Genomic DNA, 21,168 nt, shown 5'->3' with positions numbered 1-21,168 from the left:
AACAAAACAGCAATGTAATAAATTAAATGTCTAACCTCATGGTTTTCTACTCCAGTGCTGGGAAGCTCCACAGCAGGGCCTCCACTGTCAAGCACCGCTGATGCCATTGTTTATCCCCTGAGGACGCTTCACGGCTATTTACCAATGTAATTAAAAGTTCATGGACACGTGCCAGTGGTACAGGTTTGCATTATTAATTTTAAAAGTCAGTAGTGATGGAGTAGGGTACATATCCCAAAATCCAGTCGTCTCAAGACGATTAACCAGACAGCCTAAAAAGAAGAAGAATTTGGTGTTATTTAAAAATAAACTGAGGATATGAAATTTTAAACGTGTGACCCAACCTTAACTATTTCTTCAAACTGAGAAAAAAGATATACTTATAAAGCTCTGGGTCAAAAGATGGTGGCCATCAATATTCTAAGTCTCACGTTCATATCCAAGCATGGAAGCATACTGAAATCAATTCTTACCAAGTCACAGTACGTGGATGAAAGTTTGACAGTTATATTCTAGACCATAAAATACAACATTATCCTTTTTATGAAGATGTAATTTTATGTAAAATAGTTTGATAAAAAGTGTTTTGTCTTTTAGGCATTGAAAACACAAAAAGTACTTAATTAAAAGTCCTTAAACACATTGTCTAAAAAATTACAAGATTTATTGGCTTGTAAATACTTCATTGTTCTTCTTTGGCTCATTTGATTTTTTAAAACAATATACAACTACACTAGTCTTTTGCTTATGGCTGCAATCTCATTTGGTATTCATACTTTGAATACTCTGTAGACTGTAAGATAAAATTAATGTGCGCTTATCATTGCAAACAGAGCAGTTTGAAAACAAAGTAATGAAACCATTTGGAATGCCTCTGACATGAGTTTACTATTCTTTTTGCAGTAATAATTTGCTACTGGTTCAAAATAACCTACCAAAAATATATTCAAGTAAGTGTAACTCAAGCTGTTTTTCCTTTGTAGAGATGTCAAGAGTTGGTTCATGTATTACAGTACTACATTTTATTTTCTCAGACAGAGAAGTTAGAGATTTATTTCTAACACATAACTCAAAATTTGTTCATATAAAAACTTTAAATGCAGATAAACGAAGCATACATAAACTATTTCTAATAAGTCACTCCATCTAGCACTGTGTTTGTATTGGCTCCTGACACACAGATACAGGCACAAATTAATAATAAAGATTTCCACTAACTTCAACAACGAAAACACAAGGTGGAAAAACACAAATGTGACATTTCACCTCACTACTAAGACCCAAAGGTGCCTTTGTGGTGCTGGGTTATGCATTGGGCTGCCTCAAGCCGCTTTCTGGGAAGAATGGTGCGCGAGGCTTTACAGCCTCGGGAACCTCAAGGGGCAATTCTACCTTGCCCTATAAGGGTGCTACAGTCTGAAGTGACTCAGTGTCAGTGGCCTGTTAGTCTGATACTAACAAAAAAAATAGGCTAAGAAGAAATGTGTATTTTCAAAAGGGGGACAGACAACAGAAATGTGAAGGGAGTCAGCAGTCGATGTAAGAATTATAAAAAAAAATGTATAAGTTATCTAAGGTTCATGATCATGAGGGAGGGAGGGAGGAAGGGAAAGGGGCAAAATGAGCTGCTACCAAGGGCTTAAATAGAAAGAAAAAGTTCTGAAAATGATGATGCAAACTTAAAACAAATCCATAATCTCAGATTAAATCTCATTTTTATCATATAAGGAACAACAATTTCCTATTTCTGTTTTCAAAATAGATAAGAACAGTAGAAATATTTTTCTATTGAGGTTTTTATGTTTTACTTTGTTATTCTTGTCAATTTTTATAGTTATTATGTATATGAAATCCAGGATAGGCAAATCTATGCAGACAGTAATTAGATTAAAAGTTCCTTAGGAGTATGGCAGGGGAGGTTGGGGAAAATGGGGAGCTAATAACGATGTATACAAGAATGAAGAAAATGTTCTAAAACCAGTAGTGGTGATGACTACAACTCTTCTTGATGTGACTGAACTACTGAATTGCATGATATGTGAGTTATATGCCAATAAAGCTGTTTGTTGGATAGGGCAAAAAGAGCAGAAATAAATTTTACTCACAATTTGGATGTTAAGTAGTCTAAGCATGCTCCACTACCTTCACAACTGGGCAAGAGTTAAAATCCGAACCAGTTTTCGGGAACAACTAGTAGAGGGAGAAAAAGAGAACATTAATATAATTAGATTTTTAAGATCTTCTGTCCGTAATAAGTATGATTCAGATAATATATAATCATTACAACAAACTACCTGCACAGTCTGGTGGCACAGTTTTAAAAGAATTATTTACATAATGAACATAGCAAAAACAAGATTTCTAGATTATTGAGGAATCAGAAGTTTAAAATTTCATGTTACTTAATTGGAACAAACCCAACATCCATTGCCCATGACCCATCACTGTTGGGGGCTGTGGAATACATTCTGACTCACTGTGACCCCACACACAACAGAATGTAACAGCATCCGGTCCTGTGCCCTTCCATATCTGTTCTGATGTTTGAGTCTATTGTTGCGACCACCGGTTTATAAAAACCGCTGTATGTTCTAAATTTGATATGGTAATGATTGAGCAATTCTCCTTGATATGATTGAACTGAATTATATGTAAATTATGTGCCAATAAAACTGTTACTAAAAAATTGCTGTAAATATAATATCTTTCCCAGAACTATAAAATCAAGTTGTTTTTTTTCTTTTTTTACATTTTATTAGGGACTCATACAACTCTTATCACAATCCATACATATACATACATCAATTGTATAAAGCACATCCATACATTCTCTGCCCCAATCATTCTCAAGGCATTTGCTCTCCACTTAAGCCCCTTGCATCAGGTCCTCTTTTTTTTTTCCCCCTACCTCCCCTTTCCCCACTCCCTCATGTGCCCTTGGTAATTTATACATCGTTATTTTGTCATATCTTGCCCTATCCGGAGTCTCCCTTCCCCCCTTCTCTGCTGTCCCTCTCCCAGGGAAGAGGTCACATGTGGATCCTTGTAATCAGTTCCCCCTTTCCAACCCACTCACCCTCCACTCTCCCAGCATCGTCCCTCACACCCTTGGTTAAAATCAAGTTTAATCAACTTTTTAAAAAGAAAACTAATCTCAAAATTACTATAGAAAACAATGTTCATATTAGTGTCCATTTAAAGTCTTTCCTGTTCATTTGTGTCCAAACATCCATGCACATCCAAATATCCTAAACTTGATTTCAACTTCCAAGTTCCTCAAGCAACCTTCCCTCCTAATTTTTTACCTATATGGTTCTTAAGCCTTGCTTCATCAATTATTTCTCTTTATTATTAACCTTCTCTCCCTTAACATTAGCTCCTTTCCCTCATTTTAAAAATGAAAAAGTCCTTCATTATGCAGTACATCTCTCCAGTTAGAAAAAAATATTTCAAACTATGTCTCCTTATACTAATTTCTCGGGTACTCCGACATCTAAGAAAATCTGGCATCCATCTAACTCAAATGATGTTTTTACTAAATTCTAGTTGTCAACTCCCCTCCTTGAAGTACTGCATTCACTGGTCACTGAATGTTGATCACTCACTCCCTAAAACTAAAACTCTTATCCCGATTTACCTCCTTCCCTTTCCCGATATTAATTTTCAATTCCCTCTTAAAGACCAATCCCTAAGTTTCATGGAGCTTGAAGGCAAGAGTACAAATGGTAGCCTATTTATCTTATGTCTAAGTAGTTTTAAGTTGTTATGTCAAGCCAACAGGCTATTAAATACACCGTCTCATCTTGTCCCCCTATTTAGACAAATGCACTTTCATAGTAACTTGAAAGGCCAAGTTCTTGTTATGACTTCTCAGACCCTTCATAATCTGTGGGACTATGGGAAGGCAAGCTCTCTCCCCTGGCCTATAGCCTGCCACCTGACTCTTCCACCTTATGCACAAGCAGCTCATATGCAAATGTGGGCAGCCCAGCCCAGATGGCCAAACTCTGACCACAAGCCTACAAATGGTTCCTCTTGCCCAATTCTTGGGCCTTGGGGAACCATTCATGTGGTTAAAAAGGAGAGAGGCGGGGAAGAGGTCTGTGAAAAGTCAAGGCAGACTTTATAAATATAAATGCATATGAAAAGTTGGCTACCAAAAAGTAAGCTTCCAAACATAACCTAATCAATGTTGGCTTGTGCAACATGTGTTATAAGAGGGGAAATCTATCAGAGATATCTCACCTAACTATACGCAGAATAATCAAATGTTACTTATTTAAAGAATTGGTGGGCATAAAGACAGCAAGACAAAATCAACCCAACTTGGCTGCCCACAATTACCAATGGACCTAAAAATACTATTGCTGGTACCCATGCCCCCATAATAGTTTATCTTCATAATCTATTACCAAGGAGCCCTGGTGGCATAGTAGGTTATCCAGTGACCTGCTAATCGCAAGGTCGGCAGTTTCAACACTCCAGATGATCTTTGGGACAAAAATTATATCTGCTTCTATGAACATTTAAACCCAAAGGGGCAGTTCTGTCTACAGCAGTGGTTCTCAATCTTCCTAGTGCCGTGACTCATTAATACAGTTCCTCATGTTGTGGTGACCACCCCCCCACCAACCATAAAATTATTTTTGTTGCTACTTCATAACTGTAATTTTGCTACTGTTACGAAAAGGGTGACCCCTGTGAAAGGGTCATTCGACCCCCAAAGGGGTCACAACCCACAGGTTGAGAACCACTGGTCTATAGGGTCACTGTGAATCAGAATGGACCCGGTGGTAGTGGGTGTGGAATTTTTTTGTTGTTGTTTTAATCTGTTACCATTTCACATGTTGTTCGGAGCCAGCAATACCTAGTGTTCCATTACCTGTTGCCAGTAGAGGTGACTCATTAGGGACCCTGTAAGTAGAGCTCTTAACCCTTCCAAAATTGTTTAGTCATGGATGAGGGCAAGACTATGGAGAGCAACACACATACACATGCCAAGTGGCACCATGGGTCACCATCTTTGAGTGGGGCCCTCTTCCTGCTTCCTGGTCAGGATAGGCATACAAGAGATTTGGTTGCCATGCAATGCCGAAGCTGCTCCTGTTTCCATCAGCCATGACTGGACATGACACGAATGGACCACATAGCTAAACTGTGTAAAATGGAGTCAAAGCCCTGTCGATGCAGCAGAATTACCACAGCTATAATCCTTATGAAAGGAGATCGCCATCACTTCCCTACTGAGGAGTGGGTGGGTTCAAATGGTGGCTTTTAGTTAGCAGCCAAGCATTTTAATGGTTGTAATAAATACATACCTGTAATAATAAATGAAAGAGCAATTATCTTAAGCACTTCTTAAACTCAATTATCCTGAAGTGAAAGAGAAGCAACAAAGGTCTGAATATTAATCAATAAAATCCTGATCTACTGATTAGACTCAAATGAATTTTCATTCCTAAATTTACTCCATGAAACTATTTCCAAATCAAGTAAGAACCAGACAAAAGGACATGGGCTGGGAGTTCCAGTTAAGAAAAATAAATAGATAGATAGATAGATAGATAGATAGATAGATAGATAGATAGATAGATAGATAACCAGAATGAAGACCTATACCCATGGCATATCTCAGATGTTTGAAAATGCTCGTTTCCTCTCAAGAGCCTTGTTCACATGCAAAAAGAGAAGAAGACGGTTTCAACAGGTTTATACTAAGGTGACCTGCCATTCCTTTACAGGAGGTTGGAGCTAGCAATAATTGGGATATTTGACAGATACCTTCTTTTAGGAAACCTAGAATCTACTTAAGTTCTATTCAACAAAGCAAACTGAGAGAAAATTTACTTTGTGGGAAAAATTAATTGCCAGTCCAGTAACCTCAAAGCTAAAGACCCTAGAATGGGTAATTCTAACCTCAACCAAACTTCAAAGGAAGTACGGAAGAATTTCTCTTTACAAAAATCCTTTTAGTTTTAAAATGCTTGTTTGATCAGATGTGAAACCACTAAAGTGAATTTATCCTAGAGGGAAGAAACATTGGCCTAAAATTCTGTACAATTAAGGAAAAAATGATCCTCAGATATGGTGCTTTCACCCTCATTCAAGTTTACATATGTTTCAAGTGAAACTGATAACAGCCAAAACTTTCATGGTGCTACACAGTAAGGAGGTAGAGGTAAAGTGCACCTGTCTCCCACTCTGAGACTTAAACTAGTGACAGGATTCTCTCATTGAGCTAAGATTTGAGGCTTCTTCCACGTGGCCTGGAACATAGGCACTTAGGACGGATAAATGAACAAACAAATGCATGGCTTTTTTTTAAAGGACTACATAACATCTTTTCCAAATTACTTAGGACTCAAATCAGCAAGCAAAGGAGACAAGAACTCTCCCACATCAAAACATAAGTCTTGGTCTCAGCAGGGTAGAAGCTCCTCTCTGTTAGGAAAGGGGTGCGGGGGTGGGAGGAAAAAGAGGGGGTATTCCCACAAGTACCTCCTCCTCAGCTAAGATGTATCACAGTGGCACAGTAAAAATAGACAGTGGGGAAAAAATGAGGAGCTGATACCAGGGGTTCAAGTGGAGAAGGCAAATGTTTTGAGAATGATGATGGCAACAAAGGTACAAATGTCCTTGACACAATGGATGGATGTGATAAAAGTTTTTTGTGATAAAAGTTATATGAGCCCCCAATAAAATGATTTTTAAAATAGACAGAGGATCAATCCTAAAGGAAAAGGACAGAGGCAAAGCTGAGGAATGCATCTAAGTTTCTTTAGGTGTTCTCCTTGCTTTGAGGGGTCACACGGAGCAAACTCTTCCCAGGGTAATAAAAATGCAGCAACATCTGTGCAGTGCTTCTGCCCACAGAAGCCCATTAGAGAATCTGTGGAAGAGGCACACAGGCACCCCTTGCCTAACATCCCCTAATTGTAAACTCCAGAAGGAAGCAGGTGTTCAACATAAACTACAGTCTGCACCAGCTAGGCACAGTGAATCACCCTAGTCAGTTAACTGCTTGCTGGGAATAACACCCCAAGAACAAATTCCCTAAGGTCTGCTAAGGGCTACTGGCAACCCTTCTACTACTACACAAGTTAATTAGCATCTCCAAATCTCAGAGCCCTCATCGGCACAAAGGGAGCATGGATGTTAAAGATTTCACAGCTATGACTATCATTACACGTTATCCTCATGGGAGTCTCACCCAGTTTGAAGAAAATACAACCTAAAGATGAGTGGCTGACATGGATCAGGAAGAGCACAGAAAGTTTCAGAAAATGCAAATACTGAATTTCAACTTAAAAATTTAATTTCAATTTAGCAGCGACTCTTAAAGGAGGGTACACTCATGGGAACCTGAAACGAAGGGGACAAAGACCTCATATCTCCCCTCCACAAAGTATAGAGGGAGGTTGAAAGGCTTCATCATGAGAGAGTACCATCCATCATGACTGAGTTTGAATGTTGAGGGATGGTGCAGTAGGAAAAGCACCTCCACTTCCAAGAAAGATTTACCTTGGCCACAAATAAACCAGCGCATAAGCTCTACTGGAGCACAGCCAGAGCTCTTGGTCAGTGCTTTCAGAATGGTGTCTCGCATATTAAAAAAACTCAGCCAGACTGAATTTTTTCTTGTTCCTAATCTCCCCATTATCATCACTAATGTATGGATCCCCCTTTGGTTTAAACCACTTGAAAGCACTTTAGGAAAAAGCAAGCACCATGTAAAAACTACAAAGATGCTTCAAAACGTTTGTGGAGAAATGGAATTAAGAGATAATGGGACTTTTCCCATGAACTTTATGAAGCATCCTTGCAAATATAATGAACAGATAGGCTAGTGAATAAAAGCTTAAGAGCTGCACACAAATTAAAATTGAAAAACCAGATGCTGTCAATTCAAATCTGACTTACAGAAACCCCAGGTGTGTCAGAATAGAACTGCACTCAACAAAACTTTCTATGACTCTGATCTTTCAGAAGCCGATCACCAGGCCTTTCTTCTGAGGCACCTCTTGGGGGTGGGGAGGTTCCAACAGCCAACTTTTCAGCTAGTAGTCAGGAGCTCATCGTTCACACCACTGGGCGGCAGTGTGAAATCACCAGCCGCTCTGCAGCAAAGAGAGGACGCTTTCCACACCAATCTCTAGTCTCGGAAGCCCACAGCGGCTTTTCTACTCTGTTCTACCCACAGGGTCTCTAAGAGTTAGAATCCACTCGATGACAGTTGATTTTTGAGTTATATTCAGATTAACATACAATAAGTCAATATGAGAACCAGCTTAATTCAGAATTAGAATAATTTAAAATACCATATAAATCCTGATCTATATAGTAAGTTAATTTGAGGTCACGCTTGAGAAATCTGGTTTTCATACAGAAAATTGTATTTAGGTATTACATATGTATAAACAACATTATAAAAACAAATACATTATGGTTTACTCTGTAAACACTTAAGGTTTGGGTTTTAAAAGCCAATACTATGTTGAAGCAGCCCTGGTGGAGGAACAGGTAAGCATTTGGCTGACAACTGAAAGGTTAGTGGTTCAAACCTACCAGCTGCTCTGTGGGCTAACCTTTATGGGGCAGTTCTATTCTGCCCTGCAGGGCCACTATCGTCAGAATCAACTTGATGGTCATGGGTTTGGTTTTTGAGTTACTAGTACTTTGAAAATATAATTTATCTTTAACTCTTCTACTCACACATAGCTTTGCACAAATATATTCCACACTGAAAATACAAGAAACCATTTTGTTAATAATAGTTAGACCACATAACAAGTGGACTTTTTTCAATGAGATAGTGAAAGAAAAAAATTATTTAGAAAGTCATCATGCAACTATGAGACAAGTTATCTGTATATTTCATCCATAATTATAACTAGTTGAAAGTATAATTTATAAAAAGTATAATTTATTAGTAAGTCATTTTTATTAAAATATAATTTTAATGAAGTCTCTTACAGCTCTTATAACAATCCATACATCAATTGTATCAAGTATATTTGTGCATATGTTGCCATCATTTTCAAAACATTTTCTTTCTGCTTAAGGCCTTAGTATTAGCTCCTCTTTTTTCCCTCCCACCTTCCCACCTTCATGGACCCCTGATAAGTTATAAATTATTATTTTCATATCTTACACCACTCAATGCCTCCCTTCACTCACATTTCTATTGTTCATTCCCCTGGGTGGTGAGTGATATGTCATTCACTGTAGACAGTTTCCCTGTTTCTTCCCCTTCTCTGCCACTTTCCCCCAACCTTCCTGGTATCACTACTGCCATTTCTGTTCCTGAGGGGTTTATCTGTCCTGGATCCCGTGTGTTGAGAGCCAGTTTACATGTTCCAGTCTAGCCGGATTTGTACGGCAGAACTGTGGTCACGATAGTAGGGGGAGGGCCTTGTGGGAGAAGCATTCAAGAACTGAGAGAATGCTGTGCTCCCTCGGTGTTATGACATACCCTTGTTCTATGATGTGCCAGTGCTGTGATGTACCTTGGCAGGCTTGTTCCTTCCTTGTGACCCTTCTGTGAGGGAATGTCCAACTGTTTACAGTTGGATGTTGGGTCTCTTTTCCAGCACCCATCATTTGCATCAATATGTCTGTTTGTTTTAGGTCTTCTGGTGTCTGATACCTGATTCGGTTGACACCTCATGATCATGAATGTTAGTATAATTTTATAATACTAACACTCAACTGGTTAAAGTTGTTATGGTTAGGAATCTTTGCCATTTCTATAATTACATAGTTATTTTTAAATTTTATAGATTTTAACACTTTGCTTTAGATAATAACTTCAAGGAAGAAATATTAGAGAAAAAAAGCTAATTTCCCTGATGTTTTTTATAAACCTAGAATCATTTGTAGAAAAAACATTATGTAGCCATGTTAAAACCCAGTAACTACTAGAAACTTATATGGAAAAATATCTAAAATTAAGTTAATGAGCTGTAAATTAACTTCTTAGTCAAGAGTGACGGTCACTGCAATATTTCCCCAGTGCACTTAAAAAACAAACTCTTGCTGCAATCTCTTGAAAGTCAGCCCTCGACACAAGGGTTTGTAAAATTAAAAAACAAAAAAACAAACTCTTTAACACGGTCTGTATAAAGATCAGCCTAGAGCTAGCCAGTCCACCCCACTGACCTCATTCCTCATCTTTCCTTCTCTCTCTTGCTAGCAATTCCAGTCGCACCAGCCCTATTCCTTTAACACACATAACACAACAAGCTTATCATTGGTTTTTAACCTCCTATTCTCGCACCTACAATGTTCTTCCTTACGGCCAACAAACCGGGTACTCTTCACCCACATAGAGATCTCACTTCTTTTTTTGTTTGTTTGGGTTTTGTTTTGAGATTTCACTTCAAACATCACACCTTCCAAGAGTTCGTTCCCTCGTGGCTTCCTTCCCTAGATAATATTCCATCTGCATGTGACTCCCCATCACTCATGAGAGTAGGGTTTCAAAATTACATGTCTTTAAATTATATACTGAGCTCTTGATAGAAGTGGTGATGCCCTGAGGGCATGGGAGGAGGGAGGGAAGGGGTGGTGGGGGAAAGGGGAGCAAATAGCACTGATGATAGAATAACCCCATCCTATGGGAATGAGCAGAATTCTATGTGAATGAATATGTTGGAATGCTTAAGGTCTATCAATAAAACTATTCTAAAAAGTGTACACTGACCCCCATAATCAATATATATTATTGCTTATATATATAAGCAACTTACTATGTTTAAATTAAAATGGTCAAATGAAATGTATGAGTAATACACACATGCAAATAATTAAAGATATTTCATATAATTTTGGAATAAAAATAATGATCATTTTAGGATTTAACACATTTATGTTTAGGTATTATATATTAGATATTAACTTAGATAAAATTTCATTATCTCTAAGTAGGAAACCATGTCTAAAGAATTAAGTAAGGGTATAATAACTATGAGTCCTAAAAAGAGATCCTAAGTAAAGAGATGGAAACTATACAAAGAGCCAAATCTTGGAGTTGGAGTAAAACTGGAACTAAAAACTTAGTCACTACTGAGTCTCAACAGCAGATCTAAAATGTCAGAGGAATCAGTAGGCTTGGAAATATGTCAACAGAGGTTACTAAATCTGAAGAACAGGAAGAAATATAAAAGAAATGAGCAGAGACTCAAGAGACTTATGGGGCACCACACAGCAGGCATAAATCTACCAATATCAGATTAGATCTTCCTGTCAAAAGGCAGAAACTGTCAGACTACTTTATTTTCAAACGGAACATAACTCTATGAGGCACATATACACTTATAAAAATATAGGTTGAAAGTAAAAGGATAGACACAGATATGACATGCAAATAATAAGTATAAAAGAGCTGGAGTGGTTAAACTAGCATCAGACAAAATATAATCAATGACAAAGAGGGATGTACTATAATGATTAAAATGTCAATTTATCAGAAAGACATGACTAGGTATATATACACATCTAAGACCAGAATCAAAAAACTGAACCAACTGAAAGGAAAAAAATTCACTAATAATGGCCATAGATTCCATTACATCATTCTCAATAATTAACAGAGTCACTACTCAGCAAAAACACTGTGGCAGCTGTGTCCAAACTGTCCCTCCCCACACTCTCGGCAACCCTGTGCACAACAAAATGCTGACATATCCCACACTAAGCCCGTGACTGGACATGGAGGACACCATGTGATCCACAGAGCTTTCACGGGTTGATTTCATAGTCTGTCTGAGTCTGGATGCTGTTGTCAAGCCAAAACCAAACTCGGTGCCATTGAGTCCATTCCAACCCATATGAATGCCACATTCAAAGGAAGGAAACACTGGTTACGCCATCCTCACAACTGTTGCTAAGTGTCGATTGTTGCTAAGTGTAAGCGCATTGTTGCAGCCACTGTGTCAGCTCCATCTGTCTCCCTCAAACTTGTGCATTGCAGTAACAAGCAACCCACCACTGACAGACAGGTGGTGAGTGCCTATTAAGACTAGGATGCTATTAACTAGTGTGATTTAACTGACATCTATAGAATACTCCACCATGAAAACCCATTGTCACTCAGTCAATTTTGACTCGGGGACACTTGAGGGCAGAGTAAAAAAGGTCCATAGGGTCTCTAAGAGAGTAAAACTTTATGAAAGATATAAATCTGGAACAGCTGGGAGGCTCCCGGAGTTCACAGTTTAAAAGCCAAGTGCGTAACCACTGTGCCTCCCGGGATCGTTCTGCCCAACAGTGTATTACATATTACTTTCAAGCACACAGGAACATTTCTCAGTCCATAAAAACATCTAACTTCAAAAGGAGAAAAATCAAGGTATGTTCTCATACCACAAGGGATCTAAAGTATAGACATCAAAAACAAAATGAAATTTGAAGAATACTCAAATATCTGGAAATGAAATAACCCATGGATCAAAGGGGGAAAAAATCAAGAAGGAAATTAGGAAGTATTTTTAAAAGAATGAAGACAAATTCGAGGGGGTGCCCAAAAAATGAAATTTTCCCCCGCAAAAGCTATGTATTTATGTTTGTTTTTGTTTTTTACAAAACAACCCTATCCCCTTCAATGTACTCTCCATTACACTTAATACATTTGTCAAATCTACAATTCCATTCTTGGAAACATTTTTCAAACTTCTCTGTTTGGATGGCTGACAACACAACACCACCCTCATTTCTTGTAGTCAAATCACTGTCCTTTCATGTCCTCCTTTATTTGTGGAAACAAAAAGAAGTCACACACAAGTCAAGGTGTGTGGGGTAAGAGAGGCATGCTTTTTGGCCAAAAACTGGTGCACGGAGATGGCAGTGTGAGCAGGTGCATTGTCGTGGTGGCAAAACCAATCCCCCATCTGCCACAAATCAGGGCTTTTTGTCACACACTGTCATGCAACCTTTTCAGAACCTCTAAGTAGAAAGGTTGATTAACAGTCTGACCTGGTAGAATGAACTCAAAATGTACTATGAATAGACATTTGCTTCCAGGACATTTTTTTCCCAGATGACCAGAACGAGGTTGGCCATTAATCAACATGTCACATTTTTTGAAATGAGAAAATCACTCATACACTTGAGTTTTTCCCATAGTGCTGTCCTTGTAAGCTGTGTTCAACATCACAACAGTTTCTGTGGCATTTATCCCGAGCATGAAAGAAAATTTCACAACTGCACGTTGTTCTCTTAAATTGGCCATCACAAAAATGAGGTTCGAGGGAAACTGCTTTTACAATAAAATTCACTGTGAGCAGAGGGAACTCAGGTAACTCAGAACGAGTGGCTCGATGCTCACCTAGCAGGAAATGCTTACTGCCAAAGCTCCACCCAGGGAAGCTCTTTCCCGTGTTTCGGGGGTGCCCACTCATACAGCAAACATTATGGGATATAGCTAAAGCAGTATCTGCAGGAAGCGCACAGGCTTTAAACACCTACATCAGAAAGGAAGATCTCAAATCAATGACCTACCTTGATTTGAAAAACCTAACAAAAGAAAAACGAAACCCAAAGCAACCAGAAATAAGGAAATTATAAATATTGAGATGTAAATCAGTGATTCTAGCAAGAGCAATAAGACAAGAAACATGCAGCATCCAGATTAGAAAACAAAATGATCGTTATTTGTGAATTGTATGGTCCTTATACAGAAAACTTCAAAGGGTACCCAAGAAAGATTCTAGAGCTAATAGAGGAATTTAGCTAAATTACAGGGTATATAGTCAAGAAACAAAAATGAGTTGGATTTCTATATGTATCAGCATTGATTGGTGGCAGTGAGAGGAAAAATTAAAAACATTAAGAAAAAAATTTTTTTGATCAAGAATAAAATAACAAATATTATCAAAGGTCTGGAGAAACTGGAACCCTTACCATGTGGGAACCAAAATGATACAGCTCTTATAGAAGAGAGTACGGTAGTGGTTCCTCTAAAAAGCAAAAAAAAAAAAAATATGTCTACCATAGCCCACTACCACCAAGTCAATTTGGTCTCATAGTGACCCTACGGGACAAGGTACAAGTGTTTCCTAGGGCTTCTGAGAGTATAAATCTCTATGGGAGCAGAAAGCTTCATCTTTCAAACTCAAAGCAGATAGTGAATTTGAACCATCAACCTTGAGATTAGTAGCCAAATGCTTAACTACTTACAGTGTGCCACCGGAAATCCTTTAGGGCCACCCTATGGCCTATCAATTCCACTCCTAGATATATAGCCTAAAGACTTGAAAGCAGAAACTCAAAGACTTGTACACTCATGTTCACTGCAGCACTAGTCACAATACCCAAATGATGGAACAACCTACATGCCCAGCAATAGATGAATAAATAAATCAATCTCAGGTGATACATACAATGGGATACTGCTCAGACAGTAAAAAATATGATCTGGGTACATGGATGAAGCTTGGTAATATGCTCAACTAAAGAAGCCAATCACAAAAGGATAAATATTGTTATAAACATTTATATAAAAAGACAAGGGCAGATGTATAGAGACCAAAATGTATTTGTGGTTATCAGGGATGGGAGGGAGAGGCAAAAGGGGGATTAACAGTGACAGAAAAATCACAGTAAGATTGACTCAATCTTTCTCTAATAGAAAGTAAATGTTTAGAAAATGATGATGGCAACATACATACAAATATGCTTAATACAACTGATGTACAGAATGTTTTAAGACCTGTCAGAGCCCTCAATAAAATGATCTTTTAATTTAAAAAAACAGAATACATAGAATTGTGAGGATGGTGCAGGACTGGGCAGTTTCTTCTGTTCTGTACAGGTTGGAACTGACCCAGTGGCACCTACAACAACTTAACAAGTGCTCCCTGAAACTGTTCTGACACCTCAGAAAAACAGGATGGCCAGGAACTCCAGGTAATGTGCCAACATTTATAAATATTCTATTTGTATGTCTATGGTTATTGAATTTCAATTTTGAAAATAAAGAAGGCATCTAAAAAAAGTGGGGGTGAGTTGCACAGCCAATTACCGAAATTGCTGTCAACAATAAGTTAGATAGCTATAAAAAGTTGAACTGGCAAAAGTTATGTGATAGTTATATTTATAACAACAAAAAGAGCAGTTGCTAAGACTATTTACATATAATCAAATATCTCATGGGAGTTGGTCCTTTGGTCTGGAGGTTTAAGGTCCTGGTTTCAAAGGGCATCCCAGTTAATTGGTCTAATGAGTTGTTTAGTACTTCTGATCTACCTCCTGGTAAACTGTGTAGTGCCTGAGGTCCAAAAGCTTGCAAGTGGCCATCCACACACAGCAATTGGTCTCTGTTCACCTGAAGCAACAGAAGGGTTCAGGAAATCAGGAATGGGAGCACTGAAGGCACGATGGTATCGCTCGCTAGGCTGCTAACCACGCTCAGCAGTGTAAAACCACTAGCTGTTCCAAGGGAGCAAGACAAAGCTTTCCAGGAGAAAGGTAACACGTTCCACTCCTGTGAGGAGTTACAGTCTCAGAGACCCAGAAAGGCAACTCTACCCTGTCCTGGAAGGTCACAATGAGCTGGAATTGACCCGATGGCAATGAGTTTGGTGCTTTTGATTTTTATGGAATGTGTGACTAACTGCCTCCATGAACTGCCTCAAAAAAAATTTTTTTAATTTAAAAATTAAAAGAAAACTGCCTCCTTTACTATAAGACCAAATAACCTGAGACTACTATTATTAAACATTTTGATCAAAGATTGCACAGAAGAATCCTGACCAAAAGGAGGGAAATGTATCAGTGAACTTCAAATCCTCGTGACTTTCTGGAGCCATGGTGAATGAATAAAAACCATGAAACTATTGCTCTGAGATAGTCTTTAAAGTTAAAACCAAGAAATATCCCCTGAAGTCATCTTAAAACCAGATAATAATTTAGCTTAACTAGTAAATGAAGTCTGCCTCGAGCATTATACTCTCTTAAGAACTAACTATAGGGGGGTGGGGAAAAAAAAAAGAACTAACTATATATGGAATTAAATTGATAACAGCAACTAGACAGATGAGCTAGGAACTTCAGCGGGTGGCTCAGGAAGGAGGTACAATGCACAGAAATGAGAGTGGCAAAGGTTGTGTATACAACTTGAATGTCATCAATGTCACTGAACTATGCATGTAGAAACTGTTGAACTGGAGTATCTTTTGCTGTGAATATTCTCACAAAATTTAAAATAAATTGGCCCTGTTGCGCAATGGTTAGCGCATTGGACTTCTAGTGAATAAAAATTAAAATAAATTTTAGATAAAAAAGCAGAAATCAGTGAGATAGAAAACAAAAAACAGACAGAAAATCAATTAAACCACAAGTTGTTGGGTTTCTTTTAAATACCAATGGAATTGGCACACTTATAGACGAAATAAAACAGAAAAACCATACAACTCCTTGCTAAAATTAAAAATATGTGGGTGAACATTACTATCAATCTTGATAAAATAAAAAGTTTGTAGGGAAATTCTGAATGCAAAAAAAAGGTAGATAACTTATATGAAGTGGACAAGTTCCCTAGAATTATCAGAACTGTCTAAAAACATATTAAAAATCTGAAAAGATCCATAGCATAGGTTCCAAACTTATTTAGCCTATTAGCACCCTTTCAGGGAAAAAATAACTCTGTAACTTCATGGCAATTAAAACTTTTATACTATACCCATAACCCAGGGTAAAATGTACGAATCTACTTTTGCAGCCCCCTGAATCATTCGAGTCACCCTCCCCAGAATTGTTCCAGTATCCCCAAAGGGGTGGTGTCACTCACTTTAGAAACACTGATCATAACAAATAAAGAAATGTAATTAATAATTTAAAATTTTCCCTAAAAAAATTAAAATAAGAGAAAAACCCAGGCCTAGAGGCTTTGAGGAGGTGCCCTGATGGCACAGTAGTTACACATTATGCTACCAACCACAAGGTCAGCAGTTCAAAACCACCATCTGCTCCGCGGGACTAAGCTTTCTACTCCCACAAAGAACTGCACTCTTGGAAACCACAGGGGGAGTTCTATCCTGGGCTGAAGGGTCACTATTGGTTGGAATAGACAGGATGGTAGCGAGTGTTTTTGGTTTGGGGGAAGCTTTTACTGGTGAGTTTTATCAAATATACATATTTAAAATAACAACGTCAATCCTTCACAAACTGTTACAGAAAAAAAGAGGAAAAATCCTGCTCAATTAATTTTATGAGGTTAACATGACTCTAATAACAAATCTAAGCATACACAATAAATAAACTGTAGACCCATATCCCTCATGAATATACACAGAAAACCCTCAGCGATACATTAGCAAACCAAATCCACGAATACATAATGAGTATTGTATACCATAACCAAGTAGAATCTATTCAGGGAAACAAGACTGGTTTACATCTGAAAACCAATCAATGTAATAACACAGTATCAATGAAAGGAACAAAGGACAAAAATCACATGATCATCTCAACAGATAGTAAAAAACAAAACAAGCAGGTTTGTCCAGGACTAAGGGGTTTCCCAAGACTCATAATTTTTATTGTTAAACTGGGACAGTCCTGGGAAAAGTAGGGCAGCTGGTCATGCTAATAGATGCAGAAAAAGCACTTGACAAAATCCAATACCCTTTCATGATAAAAACTAAGAACAAACTAGAAATAAATGGGAACTCACTCTACTGCACATAGAAAAACCTAAGGGGCCCTGCTGGCACAACTGTTAAGCATTTAGCTACTAGCCAGTTTGAACCCACCCTGCTGCTCCGCAGGGGAAAAACACCTGCTTTTGTAAAGATTATAGCCAAGCACATAAGCCAGTGAAATCTTGCACAGGACAACAACATGTTAGCTGACTCATTTCCTTTGGACATCATGCTAAGTGAAGGAGTGAATCAGTAAGTGTCAGGGAGATTCCCTGGAGAGATGGACATGGACTGAACTGGGTAACCCCCCACCCACCCCCGCACACAAAAAAAATATGTGTCATCATGGACTGAATTGTGTGTCCCCAAAATACATCAATTTGGCTGGGTCATGCTTCTGAGTGGCTGGTAATTAAGAGTAGTTTCCTAGAATGTGGTAGACCGGACTACCACCCAGAAAAAACAGCCAACAACACAGAATTGTCCTTTGGGTCCTGATGCTGAGAACCTCCTAGAGCAGTGGTTCTCAACCTTCCTAGTGCCGCTACCCTTTCATACACCAGTTCCTCATGCTGTGGGGACCCACAACCATAAAACTATTTTCATTGCTACTTCATCACTGTTATTTTGCTACTGTGATGAATTGTCACATAAATATCTGCTATACTGGATGTATTTTCATTGTTTCAAATTGAACATAATTAAAGCATAGTGATTAATCACAAAACAATATGTAGTTATATATTGTGAAATATTTATGTGTTTTCCAATGGTCTTCAACGATCCCTATGAAAGGGTCGTTCCCACAAGTTGTCACAACCCAGAGGTTGAGAACCACTGTCCTAGACCCAGGGGAAGAATCATGTCAGGACACAGGGAGATTTCCAAGGAACAGCCTATATATGAGCAAGCAGACAAAGACAGCCCTCCAAAGCCAATAGAGAAAGGCAGCCTTTCTCTACATTTGGATTTCTAGCCTCCTGAATGATAAGAAAACAGATTTTCTTTGTTAAAGCCACCCATTTGAGGAGTTTGTTACAGTAGCACTAGATACCTGAAACAACAGACACAATTAACTGCACTGTGAACTCAAACATGTTGGTGATCACGAGAATGACAGAGGATAGGGTCTGTTATACATATGGTTGCCACACGTTGACGTTAACTCCGTCACAGTAGATAGATAGATAGATAGATAGATAGATAGATAGATAGATAGATAGATAGATAGATAGATAGATAGAAATATATTATACTTAATGGTGAAAGAGTTCTTTCATCCTAACAATGCAAAGACGCCTGCTCTTAGCACTTCTAATCAGCATTGTACTGAAAGTTCTAGCCACAGAGAGAAAGGAAAGAGAAAGTAAAAAAGTAGAGAGGGCAAAGATAAAGGCATTCGAGTTGGAAAGGAAGAAGTATATAACTATCTTTATTCATAGATAACATGATAGTTTATGTAGAAAATACTAAAGAATATACCCAGAAACCAAAAAGTAAAAAATAAAATAAAGCTAATAAAACTAATTCAGCAATCACAAAATAAAATATAAGTACACAAAAAAATCAATTGTATTACTACAGAATGGCAAAAAAAATTCTGAAATCAAATTGTTTTAAATGTCCATTCAGAATACCATCAAAAAGAATAAAGTGCACTGGAAGGAGAACAAGAGATGAGAGCAAAGAGCTAAAAGAAAGAAAAAAAATAGTAAAACAGGGCCTGAACAAAAAGAAGTATAAGACTTGTACACGGACTGAAACACCTAAAATATCACTGGGGAAAAAAGTAAATATCTAAATAACAGAGAGAAATATTCATGTTCAAGTATTTGAGAACTCAGCACTGTTAAAATGGCAATTTCCCCTGAGCTGATTTACAGATTCAATGCACTCTTTACTAAAATTACAGCAGCTGTTGTTTTAATAGAAATCGAAAAGCAAACAGAAAAACACTCCACTACTGTAGATAGAGGCTTTTCCAACTCAAAGTGACTCTGTCCCACAGAGAATTGCTCGGTAGGGTTTCCCAGGCTGTAAACCTGTCTGGAAGCCATGTCTCTCTCCCACCGGGGAGCTGGTAGGTTCTTACAGAGCACTTTGCACACAGCACCACCGAGACTCACAGAAACGGACAAACTGAGTCCTATATAGCCAGCTTTTCAAAACAGGCAAAATTTTACGGAGGATCCAAAATAGTCAAAATCATTTTTAAACACAAGAGTAAAATCAGAGGACTCTTATTATTCAGTTTCAAAATGTGTCATAAAATACAATGATCAAGAAAGGTCTGTAGTGGCATAAAGCAAGACATAAAGATGAATGGAACACAACTAAGAATCCAGAAATAAGCCCTTACATGTGCAATCAGTGGATTTTTTAACAAAAGCAATTCAGTGGAGAAACAAAAGTCTTTTCAGCAAATGGTACCAGGGTACTCTATATGCAAAGAATTCATTTAGACCCCTTTACACACCACACATAAAAATTAACTCAAAAGTGATAATAAATCTAAATATAAGTTATAAAATTTCTAGAAGAAAACCAGGTAGAAAATCCTTGGACTCAGCAGAGCCCTTATATACAACCACAAAAGCATTATCTGTAAAAGAAAAAACTTGATTAACTGGAAATTTAAAACTCTTGCACTTCAAAATATCTCATTTGAAAAAAATAAATAAAAAGCCAATCAAAGACTACCAGAAATTTTTGGCAAAACTTACATCCCAATTTAAAAAAACAACTTTCCATATCACTAATAAGACAATCAACCCAGTTATACAAGGGCCAAAATTTGAATAGCTATTCCACCAAAGATAGATAAATGGCTAACAATCCCAGGAAAAGAGGCTCAACACTATGAATCGAGAAAATGTAAATTAAAACCACACATTCGTATATCCACGCTAGAAACTGAACTGTTACCAATAAACATACAATAACAAGTGCTGGCGAGTGTATGAAAACACTGGGCCCCTCATACATTGCTAGTAGGAAGGTAAATGAGTTTGGCAGTTTCTTTAAAAGTTATGAAGAAAATGCAGAACTGTATTTTAAATTCTCATGGAACCCGGACTTTCTGGAGCCAGGAAGGCTTGATGAACCCTTGAAACTGTAACACTAAGATAGTGTTTTTGTTTTTAATCATTTTATTGGGGGCTCTTACAGCTCTTAGAATATTCCATACATCAATTGTATCCAGCATATTTGTACATATGTTGCCATCATCATTTTCTAAACATTTACTTTCTATTTGAGCCCTTGGTAACAGCTCCTCTTTCCGCCCCCCACCCTCTCCAATAGTCTTTAACCCTTAAACTAAAAATATTCCCTGAAACCCTATGAAAAACAATCATTTGGCTTAGCTAATGAAAAATGTCTTCCTTGAGCATTATCCTATATTAGGAACTATACCAAAAAAAACCCTTCACTGTCCTCCAAAGCTTTGTCTTTCTCCACAGAATGGATGGTGGTTTTGAACTACTGGCCTTGCAGTTAGCAGCTCAACTTGTACCCAGCTTCACCACCA

At 37.9% G+C, this 21,168-nt stretch overlaps 1 protein-coding gene across 1 annotated transcript in view; it reads right to left on the bottom strand.

Annotated features, from left to right (window-relative positions):
- The window catches only part of ELF2 (E74 like ETS transcription factor 2), a 112,916-nt gene that overhangs the window by 86,671 nt on the left and 5,077 nt on the right, over positions 1-21,168 (bottom strand). The window contains exons 2-3 of the mRNA XM_075543773.1: positions 2,106-2,190; positions 36-272 (exon numbers count right to left, since the gene is read on the bottom strand). Of these exons, the coding sequence (XP_075399888.1) occupies positions 36-107 (72 nt within the window). The 5' untranslated portion in view covers positions 108-272; positions 2,106-2,190. The remainder of the gene's footprint in view (positions 1-35; positions 273-2,105; positions 2,191-21,168) is intronic.

This window comes from Tenrec ecaudatus, chromosome 3 (genome assembly GCF_050624435.1).
Source record: "Tenrec ecaudatus isolate mTenEca1 chromosome 3, mTenEca1.hap1, whole genome shotgun sequence".
In the NCBI taxonomy this organism is placed as follows: domain Eukaryota; kingdom Metazoa; phylum Chordata; class Mammalia; order Afrosoricida; family Tenrecidae; genus Tenrec; species Tenrec ecaudatus.
This window is presented reverse-complemented; position numbering and strand designations above follow the sequence as displayed.